Source organism: Helianthus annuus, chromosome 1, assembly GCF_002127325.2.
Source record: "Helianthus annuus cultivar XRQ/B chromosome 1, HanXRQr2.0-SUNRISE, whole genome shotgun sequence".
Lineage (NCBI taxonomy): Eukaryota > Viridiplantae > Streptophyta > Magnoliopsida > Asterales > Asteraceae > Helianthus > Helianthus annuus.
The window spans coordinates 134,928,667-134,940,699 of NC_035433.2; the positions used below are offsets into that span (position 1 = coordinate 134,928,667).

At 33.8% G+C, this 12,033-nt stretch overlaps 1 protein-coding gene across 2 annotated transcripts; it reads right to left on the minus strand.

Annotated features, from left to right (window-relative positions):
• Nucleotides 1–5,860: 5,860 nt before the first annotated feature.
• On the minus strand, nt 5,861–11,074 carry LOC118480327. 2 transcript variants are annotated; one of them, XM_035975133.1, is made up of 10 exons: nt 10,943–11,074; nt 10,586–10,790; nt 9,539–9,907; nt 9,228–9,460; nt 8,893–9,034; nt 8,398–8,769; nt 8,170–8,301; nt 7,949–8,077; nt 7,010–7,283; nt 5,861–6,976 (listed from the first exon to the last, which is right to left on the minus strand). In XM_035975133.1, the coding sequence occupies exons 2-10, from the start codon at nt 10,727–10,729 to the stop codon at nt 6,000–6,002; spliced, it is 2,772 nt and encodes a 923-aa protein (XP_035831026.1). In that variant the 5' UTR covers nt 10,730–10,790; nt 10,943–11,074; the 3' UTR covers nt 5,861–5,999. The 2 variants fall into 2 exon arrangements, with proteins under 2 accessions (XP_035831026.1, XP_035831024.1); XM_035975131.1 differs by having other exon boundaries at nt 5,861–7,283.
• Nucleotides 11,075–12,033: the final 959 nt, after the last annotated feature.

Below are 12,033 nucleotides of genomic sequence, written 5' to 3' on the forward strand. Positions count from 1 at the left end.
AAACTTATCTTTGTTATTAGATATTAAGTTTCTGTTGTGATGAATTGGTTGATAGTGTCATGATTCATCCTTAATGGCGGAACCACTTGACCCTCCGGCCGATCGAGTTTTCCATCAACAGATCTGTAGTGTAGTCGGTTATTTGAGTTTGACCTTCAACATATCATCGTTAAAGCACTTGGATGGAAAAAGAAAAAGAACTAAGAAAATAAGACATATCATGATATATAACTAGTAACTAGTATTAAGCAACTCCGCGTTGCGGTGGGGGCGAACACCAATGCCACACTACTACCAGCGACCACTAACACCAAAGTTGCAGCGTGTTATTACGAAGAAATTAAACCAAAACATAAAACATATAAAAAAATAACTAAAGGGCTGTTTGGTAGCCTCTGAATGGTCATTAAGAGGCTACCTCTTAATGGAACCATTAAGAATTTTACCAATGAGAAGGTAGAAGAATATGATATGTGATGATTTACCATTCAGAGGTTACCTCTTAACCATTCAGACTTGAGGTTACCTCTTATTCATTCAGAGGTTTTAAACCATTAAGAGGTAGAATCTTTATGGTCATTAAGAGGCTACCAAACAGCCCCTAAGTCGATATAGGACCCGAGCGTGTCAAACGGGAAAAAATAGACGACGTAAAAACGTTTAACCACACACGCATGTTGCGCCGTGTTTAAGCAACATGTACAACTTATAAATGCACACACTTGGCAACATGTACAACTTATAAATGCACACACTTTTTGCTAAATAATAGTATGTAAATAAATAAATTAGCATATAAAACCACCAAAGCAACATGTACAACATATAAATACACACATGTGTTACAAAATAATAGTATATAAATATAGAGCATAATAATTTGTGTTTTCTTTTATAGTAGTTTATTTGAGTATTCAGATTTATAAAACTATTGTTTTATTTTATTTGTGATTTTCTGTTTTATTTAAATTTCAAATTTATTAAAACATGTAAAGAAGCTATAGTGATAGTTTTCTTTTCCAAATTATTAGTATCGATTTATACAACAAGACGAGTCATGTTTGTCGTTGTGTTATAGAGGCATAATAATTTGAAACCGTAAAAGTGCGACAACCGGTCGGTTCAGTCATCCGTCATCCCAACCAACCTGGTCGAACTAGATCGTAAATTTCTTCCTATCATTGCAATGATGATCATACACTCTTAATATTGTTGTATAAGTGATTGGCAGTTTCTTTCGCTTGTGTTTGGAAAGTGATATGGAGTCGGAGATCTAATTTGATGGTTCGGTCTCTTGGCAACATTCAACACCTTTTTTAAATCAATGTATTATGATACCGCTTGTACTAATTATGACCTTGTGTAGTGCAATAACTAAAAGGTTGCCAAGTGACTACGGCGTCACTAACACCTAAGTTGTGCCCAATATCTAAATCACACAATAACTAGTTGTAGTGGATAATTAACCAAACATTAAGTTAAAGAAGCAAAAAAAAAAAAAAACTCACAATAAAATGTATATAATGCATACAACAGAAAGTAACATAAGTAACATGAACACACCATTCTCTTTAGTGTAACAACCCATCTCACATGTATTTCTTATTGGCTCTGGCATGGAGCCCACAAGTACCCCACACTTATGTATGTGACTCCTCTCAATCTCAGTCTCTCTCATGGTGCGCCGTTTCTTGTCCCATTTGGGCGCTGTATTACGTCCGGCTCATGTGAGATTTTTTTATAAACTTTATAAAAACAAAAAAATGGTTGAGTGATGGAATTCCATCACTAGTGATGACCACCGCCACTAAAAAGGCTTGTGAGTGATAGAATAGTGGTTCATGACATGGCGGAACTTGATTGGATGCTTGTGAGTGATGGAATTCTATCACTAGTGACCACCACACTCCCCTAATGGGCAAAAACAAGAAGGCTAAGGGCAAAAAGAAAGAAGCTTTGAAAAACGATGACAAGAATGCTTCTTCCAGCAAGAGCAACACGGAGAAAAAAAATCCACCAAAGTCGAGTTTTCACCACCCTCTTACACTTGTATCGAGTGTAGTTTTACGACGGACACCGGAATTAAGCTAACCGATCACCATATTTATGATTGTCCGGTCCTCGCTCGCAAGTGATCGGTGATGCATGGTAGATCTGACTACGTTTCTGCCTTTCACCGGCCGTAGTCAGATATTATGTGGTGAAGTACGTTTTTTTTTTTAACTTTTCTTTGTTATCGATAGTATGAATGTGTAAATATCTATATTTTTGAAGTTATCAACTGTTATAATATCATCTGGCTTTGTGACGGTGAATATTATAAAGCTTTTCTTCATTATTAGATATTAAAACTTGTCTTTGTTATTAGATATTAAGTTTCTGTTGTGATAAATTGGTTGATAGTGTCATGATTCATCCTTAATGGCGGAACCACTTGATCCTCCGGTCGATCGAGTTTTCCATCAACATATCTGTAGTGTAGTCGGTTATTTGAGTTTGACCTTCAACATATCATCGTTAAAGCACTTGGATGGAAAAAGAAAAAAAAAACTAACAAAATAAGATATATCATGATATATAACTAGTAACTAGTATTAAGCAACACCGCGTTGCGGCGGGAGCGAACACCAATGCCACACTACTACCAGCGACCACTAACACTAAAGTTGCAGTGTGTTAATACGAAGAAATTAAACCAAAACTTAAAACATATAAAAAAATAAAAAGTCGATATAGGACCCAAGCGTGTCAAACGGGAAAAAATAGACGACGTAAAAACGTTTAACCACACACGCATATTGCGCCGTGTTTAAGCAACATGTACAACTTATAAATGCACACACTTGGTTGTTGGAAGGAATCTTCCCCAAAAGGAAGCAATCCAAATTTATACATGAGTCTTATGCTTTTAGTTTATACAAATGTAGTAGTGACAAACAATTTGAGTATATAAAACAAACGTTGGTTATTTCCTTGTTGCAAGCAATGTTTAAAAACCGGTTCAAACTGGACGGTTGTACCTGTTGAACTGGTTAAACCGTCTGATGCACCCGGTTAAACCATGTCTGAGTCAGATCCAGTACGATATAAAAACCGGATTTTAAATCATTGGTTTGCAAGGAATGATAACTTACATATTTTGCAAGTGCTACTATTCACTGGTCTTGGTCCAGTGACATTTTTTCATTTACATGTTATATCTGATCAAAACTCTTTTAAATAAATTTTTGAAATATCAGAACAAATAAAAATATTTGAGTGAGTAGTGTTACAGACCAATCAAGGTCGATGCACACGGTCTGGCCGTGAGATTAACAAACCTGATATAAAATTTAAAATTTGACTTGACCTTTGAAAATATAAAATTTTAAAGAGTAAATTGTCATTTTAGTCCTCAAGGTTTGGTCCAAATTGTCATTTTAGTTCAAATAGTTTTTTTTCTTCTCTGGGTCCCTGATTTTTCCATTTTCTTGTCATTTTGATCACATTGCCTAACTCAGTCTAAAAATCTGGTTATAACTAGGGGTATTTTTGGCATACTGTTGTGTAGTGATAGCCAGGGGTAGTTAACAACATAATTTATAAACCTCATAATAATTTAATGTCAAAAATAACCCTGCTTATAACCTGGTTTTTAGACTAAATTAGGCAATGTGATCAAAATGGCAACAAAAAGGAAAAGTCAGGGACCCAGAGGAAAAAAAAACTATTTGGACTAAAATGGCAATTTGAACAAAAACTCAGGGACTAAAATGGCAATTTACTCATTTTAAATAATATTCTCTCAAAGTGTTTTTCAACATATACATAACATCTGATATTAAGATCCAAAGGTTCAAGAAAGATATATAGAATGTTGGTTCTACAATTGTATTATTCTGCCATGCTTCACACATTGTCTCAATTTCCAGCTATGGAGGTATTACAAAAGAGAGCTATGGACGATCACATAGAAGAGGTATATATATGTGTGTATATTCAATTTATTTATTTCCTTTATTAATAATAATAATAAAGGTACTTTGGCCAAATAATAGAAAAACTTAACAAAAAAGTTTTGATGATATAAGTCTCATTAAGTGAAATAATGAAAACCATAGAGATTGAAACCGTAATAAAACCTAGATTTTCGTTGAAATCACATGGACAAAAACATAAATAATTCTATAGGTTTTTTAGCCACTGCTAGCGACTTGCAATATACTTTTGGCACTAAACCACATGAATGAAAACATAAATATGTTTTTTTTAGCCACGGCTAGCGAGTTGTTATATACTATTGGGCCTAAAAGCAACACTTTTTGTTCTTATATAAAGCCCAAAACCTTTTTTTACAAGGGTCCTTTAATCAAAAGTTCTGTGAGTGGAAACCAAACCAATAATTTACGTCCTAGCTTATTGCATTATAGCCTAGTGGCGTCTTAGGTTGAGATAAGGCGCAAAGACTATTAGGTCCTGGGTTCATAATAAAAAAGTACGTTGGCCAAATAATAAAAAACGTTAACAAAAAAGTTTTGATGATATAAGTCTAAGTGAAATGGCATAAATGAAAACCATAGAGATTGAAACCGTAATAAAACCTAGATTTTCGTTGAAATCACATGGAAAAAAACATAAATAACTCTATAGGTTTTTATAGTGGTGGCAAAGTGGGCAAATTAGATGGGTTTGGGTAATGGGTTAACATGGGTTTGGGTTAGGATGGGTATAAGTCAGGATGAGTATTTAAAAAAAAAAGGTTGGATGGGTAATAGTCAAGATGGGTTTGGGTTAGGATGGGTTCTAAAAAATCAAAAAAATTCTAAAAATTCTAAAAAAATAAAAAAATTCTAAAAAAATAAAAAAATTCTAAAAAATAAAAAATTCTAAAAAATCAAAAGAATTATAAAAAATCATAAAAGTTATAAAAAATCCAAAAAACTCAAAAAAAATAAAAAAAATCTAAAAAATCAAAAAAAAATTCAAAAAATCAAAAAATTCTAAAAAGTCATAAAAATTCTAAAATTCCAAAAAATTCTAAAGAATCAAAAAAATTATAAAAAAATCTAAAAAATCAAAAAAAATTCTAAAAAATCCAAACAATTCTAAAAAATCAAAAAAATTCTAAAAAATAAAAAAATCAAAAAATTTCTAAAAATTAAAAAAATTATAAAAAATCATAAAAATTATAAAAAAATACCAAATATTCTAAAAATCCAAAAAAATAAAAAAAATCGAAAAAGATCACAAAAGTTCTAAAAAACCATAAAAATTCTAAAAAATCGAAAAAAAATCTAAGAAATCACAAAAACTCTAAAAAACCATAAAAAATCATAAAAAATCTAAAATATCAAAAAAGATCTAAAAAATCAAAAAAATTCTAAAAAAGCAAAAAAAAAATCATCAAAATAAAAAAATCAAAAAAATCAAAAAATTCTAAAAAAAATCAAAAAAATTCTAAAAAATCATAAAAATTCTTATGAAGAAAGAAGAACGACGGGAGAGTACCACGGGAAATATCTACGAGTAGTAATCAGTTTAGTGATTTTATCTTATACTCATCCTGACCCGCTTGGGTTTTATCTCATACTTATCCTAACCTACTCTTTTTTTTTTTATCCAACACTTCATAACCCATCCTAACCTAGTGACTAATTTTGTTTGACTCATCTTAACCCATCTTAAAATTTAAAATACCCATATTAACACAAAATAGAATGGATGGGCTTGTTTGCCAGGTCTAATTATAACTGAAACGAAACCGATACGTTATGAAAATCTAAAAACCAAAACATGGAATATAAACAATCTCCAATCTCCAAATTAAGAACCCAAGAAATGTTAAAATTTAAACAAACAATTAATTAATTAATGGAGTGGATTTGTAGTAAAACTGGATGATATTGATTTCCCTATCAAACGCCTCATACTCTCTATACCATAACAAGAAACATGCTAAATTTGTTTCTCAAAATTATTTCATACCAAATATAAAACAATTGATTAACCTCAAACTGTTTTCAAAAGAAGGAAAACTGTATCCCTTTGCTTGCTGCAAACAACTTGTATTCTTCCATACCACAACTATCTCCCACTGCCAATGTTTTCAAACAAACATTCACATCAATCTCTTCTATTACAGAACCCGCCTTAAAACCGTTCGAAACATCAACCGGACCACCGAAATGAAAAAGAGAAAACCCCGTATTACCCTTTCGCGTTTTATCAGAATTCCCGTTTCGCTTTTCAGAACCCGATTTCACAAAATTCCCATTTTGAACATTGTTGACCGGTGGAACCGGTTGGCACACTGGCAGTTGACCATGGCTAAGTAGCGGTGGACCCAATGGTTGGAGCCTGCCGTCTCCTTCACTAAGACATGATGAGCAGCCATCGGAGTTAGAGATGCTGCCGCTAGTAGAAGAATCAGCGGTCCCACTTTTGGGTTCGGGTTCTATGTGAACACTACTTTTTGATTCCTTCAAATCACTATCTTCATTATTGGTAGGGCTTGAATGGGTCCCCTTCGGCGAACTAATAAGCTTAACGGGCTCAACGACATCACCAGAAACTAAATTAGTTCTCGGTTCCCACACTTTCTTTGTGTAATCGTTGTTGCCGGTGATAGTTTTGGTTTTAGGTCTTTCCCGAACATATTCGGCATTATTATTAAACTTGTTTCCACGAAAATACGGTTTTGAGACATCCATATCGGGTTCCGGCTTGCCTAATTTGGGCCGGTAATCGTTGGGTTGGTAACAATGGCAAGCGGGCTGATCGTACCTGCCACTTGTTCTGTGATGACAACAATGTAATCTTTCATTGTACCTTGACCCGTTTGACCTTACAGGCTTATTTTTTGACCCGTTTTCAAACCGCCGTCTATCAGAGCACTTTACGGGTTGATCAATGTGATTATCTTTCCATGACTTCAGTCTCCTACGGTCGTGTTTTGATTGAACATCAACAAACAATTCACCATTTGAACTTTTATCATAATCTGAAATTTGGTCTTCTTGTGTACAATCATCTGATGCGCATACGGATGATACACCATCTTCTTGTTCTTCACAATGTGGGCTGTCATTGACGTTCGGCTCATCATTAACGCTTGTTAATTCCTCTGTACTATCGGGAACTGTTGAAGTTTGACTAAGTTGACCACATGTTTTCTCTTTCTCTGTTTCCTTGATCCGTAATCTCTCTTTCCTACGGAGTTTTTTTTCTTTTTCTTTTATCCTTCTGCGTTCTTTTCGTTCTTCGTCGTCTCGTTTCTCCTTCTCTTCTTCTTCTAGTAGTTTACACTGAGAATAAATGGAAGTTTAAGAAAACGATCCGAAAACCGATTCATTATGTTATATATACTATAAATATGCTATTTCGTCACATCAATCAACTTTGGCCTTAACCAAATTTAGCCCCTCAACTTTAATAATGACATATTTAGCCCCTCAGATTTGGTAATGACATGTTTAGCTCGTTAACTAATACAGCTTTAGCCCCTCAACTTTAGCCGCTAAATTTTAATAATGACATGTTTAGCCCCTTAACTACATTAAACAACCTAAGCCCCTCAACTTTAATCATATGCAACTTTAGCCCCTCAACTTTAATAATGACATGTTTAGCCCCTCCCTCAGCTTTAATCATAAGCAACTTTAGCCCCTCAACTTTAATAATGACATGTTTAGCCCCTCTCGCAACTTTAATAAAAACAAGATGAGCCCCTCAACTTTAATCATAAGCAACTTTAGCCCCTCAACTTTAATAATGACATGTTTAGCCCCTCTCGCAACTTTAATAATAAACAAGATTAGCCCCTCAACTTTAATAATGACATGTTTAGCCCCTTAACGAAAACATCAAACAGCTTTAACTCTCGCGATTTGCTTATTTTTTATCTATGTTTCGAACCCGCTGCTGAGCGCGGGTGGTAACCCACTAGTTAATATACAAATGGGTCGTCTACCTGTTTTTCTAAAGTAATGATGTCCTTGCATGCAACCAACACACGTTCTTCCAGTAATTTTAATGCAAGCGATACAAACATGCTATGTGCATTTTGACGTGCAGTCCCTTCTCGGAAAGCCTTTTCAACCTTCCATATAAAAATAATTAAACTATATCAATAAAAAGCTTATATAACTATTCATGATTGGCATAGAAACAGTGGATGTATATTTAGTATACCTGTTCCTTAAAAATAACTGTTGCGGCATCTAAAAGACATTCTCGAGCAAGTTCTGGAGTCTTCGCATGTTTTTGGGGACGGGAGCATGCTCCATCTAATTGATTCCCATCATTGTCTATTGAATCATCATCCTGATAAACGATTCAAATCAATAAGATTCATCATTCATGTAAGTAAAAAGACGACTAAGAGATTAATTACAAAAAGAAAAGGTAACTACTAACTACCTCTTCTTCCTCAGCCTCTTCTGCATGCTCAAAGAACCTTCTAACGCTTTCACCGCTTGTGATTGTAACATAACCGTCACCGACTACAAGTCTTCCATGAACACATTGTTGACCATTCAATGCGTGAGCTTTGACTGAAACTTCGTTACACCGTCCGTCGGTTCTCCATGCCCTTAAAGTGATGTAACATGATTTTAAACCGGCGAGATCTAGACCGTTGACTTGAACCCTTGTGTTTGGTCCGACATTTTCAAAATCTAATATATCAGATTTTCCTGCTCCGGTTCCAACAGCCCATTCGTAATGTGTGTATGTTCCTGCTGAGTCAGCATAGTTTTCATGCCAATCAGCCTGGATTGTGTCAAGAGTCACCTACAAAGAATAATATTCCCTCAACTCAGTTACAGTTTTATAAAGAGTTCGAAAGTCCTATATGTCGGTTAAAGGTGGAAAACGGCTGGGTTGGATAACGCATGAAATGGGTCGGGTTGATACCTCACATTGGAAGCTTGTATCAGCTACACAAAACCAGCTTGTACAACGGGCTTCTCTTGTCATGCGTTTAAGTTCTTTTAGTTCCTTAAATTCACGAATTACATTCTTCCTACAATCTCTACAAAACCTCTTGCTATCAAACCTGCGAAATAAAGAGACAAAGGTTAAAACGAAAACAGTATAATCTCTTGCAAATGGACAGCTAAGACTCCAATTAACTTGTGGAGTCTAAAGAACTAAAGAAGCGTAACTACATCTTATTCTTGTATAGTTGTATAATGAAAACTTATTTATATCTCATTATACTACTAAAAAGTTTATAAACCAAGACCTACCTGTACATTAACCGTTCCATAAAATCTTCTTCTTTCATCCTTAGAAGAGAATAACGCATCTCTTCTCCTAACGCAGACCAAAAGTCAACCAACGTGTCAACTGAAAGTCTGGCAGTATGCAAAGCACATGTTTCCCGGGCCCTCTGTCTAATCCACCCACGACCTCCTCCTCTACATGCATCAGGATAAAGTAATTCACGTTCCCGCTCCCTTGCTCTAGCACTATCAAATACCTGATTTCTTCTTAACGTAAGATAAGGTAAAAAGATTGCAAAAATTGATCAACGAAAATACAGGCACCAGGAACGTACATTTTGTAGTCCCTTCAAATACTTCGAATAAATATAACAATCCAACACGGTGAGTGCTCCGTCTCTAGTGGTAGTTAGACCTCCCCACGGATGGACAGATGGATCTTGAACGTCATCATTGCAGCCACTCGTCAAACACACGTCCTCAACGGTATGAGACTTTGGGGTTACTAGTCTATTGCCGGAACCCTGACTGCACACTCCATCTTGGTGCAGTGACTTTCCGTACATGACAATCTGCATAAAACCTTCTAGTAGTAACCCGTTGCATCTGGAGCAGTACATATTCTTACGCGCTTGTTCAAAAAGCGTTTGTTTGTCGATCCTTAGAAGCTCTTGCCTAGCTTGCGGTGGTAACTCACTCCAGAACTACAATAAATTCAAAAAACCTAATAATAAACATCTATTTCTTATCATATTCTAGTTTGATTCAACTATACTAAATGCTTTAAACATTACATTGCCAACTTGAATTCGCACAAAAAAAAAAAAAAAAAAAAAAAAAAAAAAAAAAAAAAACAGTTTACCTAACATTACACCTCCAAATACGCACACAATCCTACTTGTAAGTCTTAAATTATGTGATGCTCTTAAATTGAAGCCAATATCACCAACAGTCAACATTGAACCAATAAATTGTCTAATTAGTAATTAATCATGATAAGCCTACTTACAAGTACAAAAACCTAATAACTAACATTTGTTGTTTATCATATTCGACTTTGGATCAAAAAATATGAACTCAATCCTTTTAACATTGCATTGCCAACTCGAAATCGCACAAAAAAAAAACGGATTGCTTGCTTCTAGCATTACACTTTCAAAAACTAAACACACAATCCTACTTACTTGTAAGTCTTATAATATGTGATGCTCTTAAATTGAACCGAAACAGTCTCTAATCTATCATAACAAACCTACTTATAAGTACCAATTCAAATAGACAACAAAATCATACAGATATATAAACAAACTCGATCTACTTACAGAGAAATTCAATATAAACAATTACATCTAATAACACAACTTCAAATCTAACTGAACTACCTTCTGAAGCTGATTATAGGTAACATCATCCTGATGCTTCTCCCAAACTCCACTAGACGAAACCGATCCATACGACGTCGTTTGACAATCATTTGCTAACTCCAGCATCCTTCTTCTCAATCTCTCATACATATCTTCATCCATTTTTACATCTATCAATCCAGTTTCCGATTATAATCAACCGAATTCTCACAACATCGACAACCTGATCCAGAAATAGCAGAAAATGAAACAAAACAAAATAAAACAGAACGAAAATCAGGTTTAGATAATCGGTGATGATTGTGTGAGCTAATGTGATACAGAAATTTAATCTGAAATTGTTGATTGTGTATGTATGTATGTATGTATGTATACCTGATGAATTGATTTACTAGAAGAATCTCTGAGAATTAAGAGAGCGGTTGAGACGAAGAACGTAAGGGTTTACGATGAGATTTGGTTTTGTGTGTGTGTGTGTGTGTGTATTTATACTTACAGTGTTGTAAATGGTGAGTTTGTGACTTCACCATTTGTAAAAGAGGTAATAAATACAAAATGATGTTAAAATGGTTATATTTAAATTTAAATGTAATAAAAATGTAAATATGAAAAAGACGTTATCACCGTTTTTTTTAAACTTGAAACTGGATTTGAATTGGATTAAAAAAAAATATTTTCTCTTTGTTTTATGTATATGGGATACTGCTAAACATATATTAAGATACCCATAAATACAAAAAGAAATAAAAAATTATAAGATATCCCTAAACTTGTCTTCTTAAAACTTATGATAATAGTTGGTGAAACCTCTTAAAATGGTTATATTAACTATTGAATATTATATTTGGTCTATATATTTGCTGGACCTATAGTATAGATAACCTAGTGTTGGGTCTAAACCCTCTAAGAAAATAGGGCCCCTACTTAAAACTTAAAAGGAAATTAATGTGCTAACTATTAATATTAGTGTAAACTTATTGTTTTAGATATGTTTAATTCCTTGTACAAGCAAACCACTATTTGTTATAGTTGTGTTAGATTTTGTTCGGTTTCAAATATCGATAAAGGTGTGTCGTTTAAGATAATCAAAGAAGGAAGAAAGACCCAAAATTTCATTTCATCTTGGGTCTCCAAAAAGGTTGGAACTGCTCTGGTTTCAGAGCAAGAAGATACGTCCAAGACCAAACAAGTTGTGATTAATCATATTATATTTGAAACTTATTATTTTCTTCTTTGACCTTCTAATGTTTCACAAATAAATTTATTTATTTAAAATTGATTATATATGAAAATATACAATTGTTATTCCAACTTTTTATATAAAATCTAAATGGAGTTTTCATTTTTTTCATATGTTTTATTGGAGAAATGTTTTTATTTATATTTATGTTTTTCGAAAGAAAAAGTGTGTCGTCATTTTAATTTTAATTTTAATTATATATTTCAACCATGAGGAACAGTGTTGT

Excerpts from the sequence above, each read along its gene's own strand:
- LOC118480327 (XM_035975131.1), bottom strand. The coding sequence starts at position 10,729 with ATGGATGAAGATATGTATGAGAGATTGAGAAGAAGGATGCTGGAGTTA. Across the intron at positions 9,461-9,538 it reads ATTTGAAGGGACTACAAAAT|GTATTTGATAGTGCTAGAGC; the intron begins GTACGTTCCTGG and ends AGAAGAAATCAG. Across the intron at positions 7,284-7,948 it reads TCATTACTTTAGAAAAACAG|TGTAAACTACTAGAAGAAGA; the intron begins GTAGACGACCCA and ends ATTTATTCTCAG.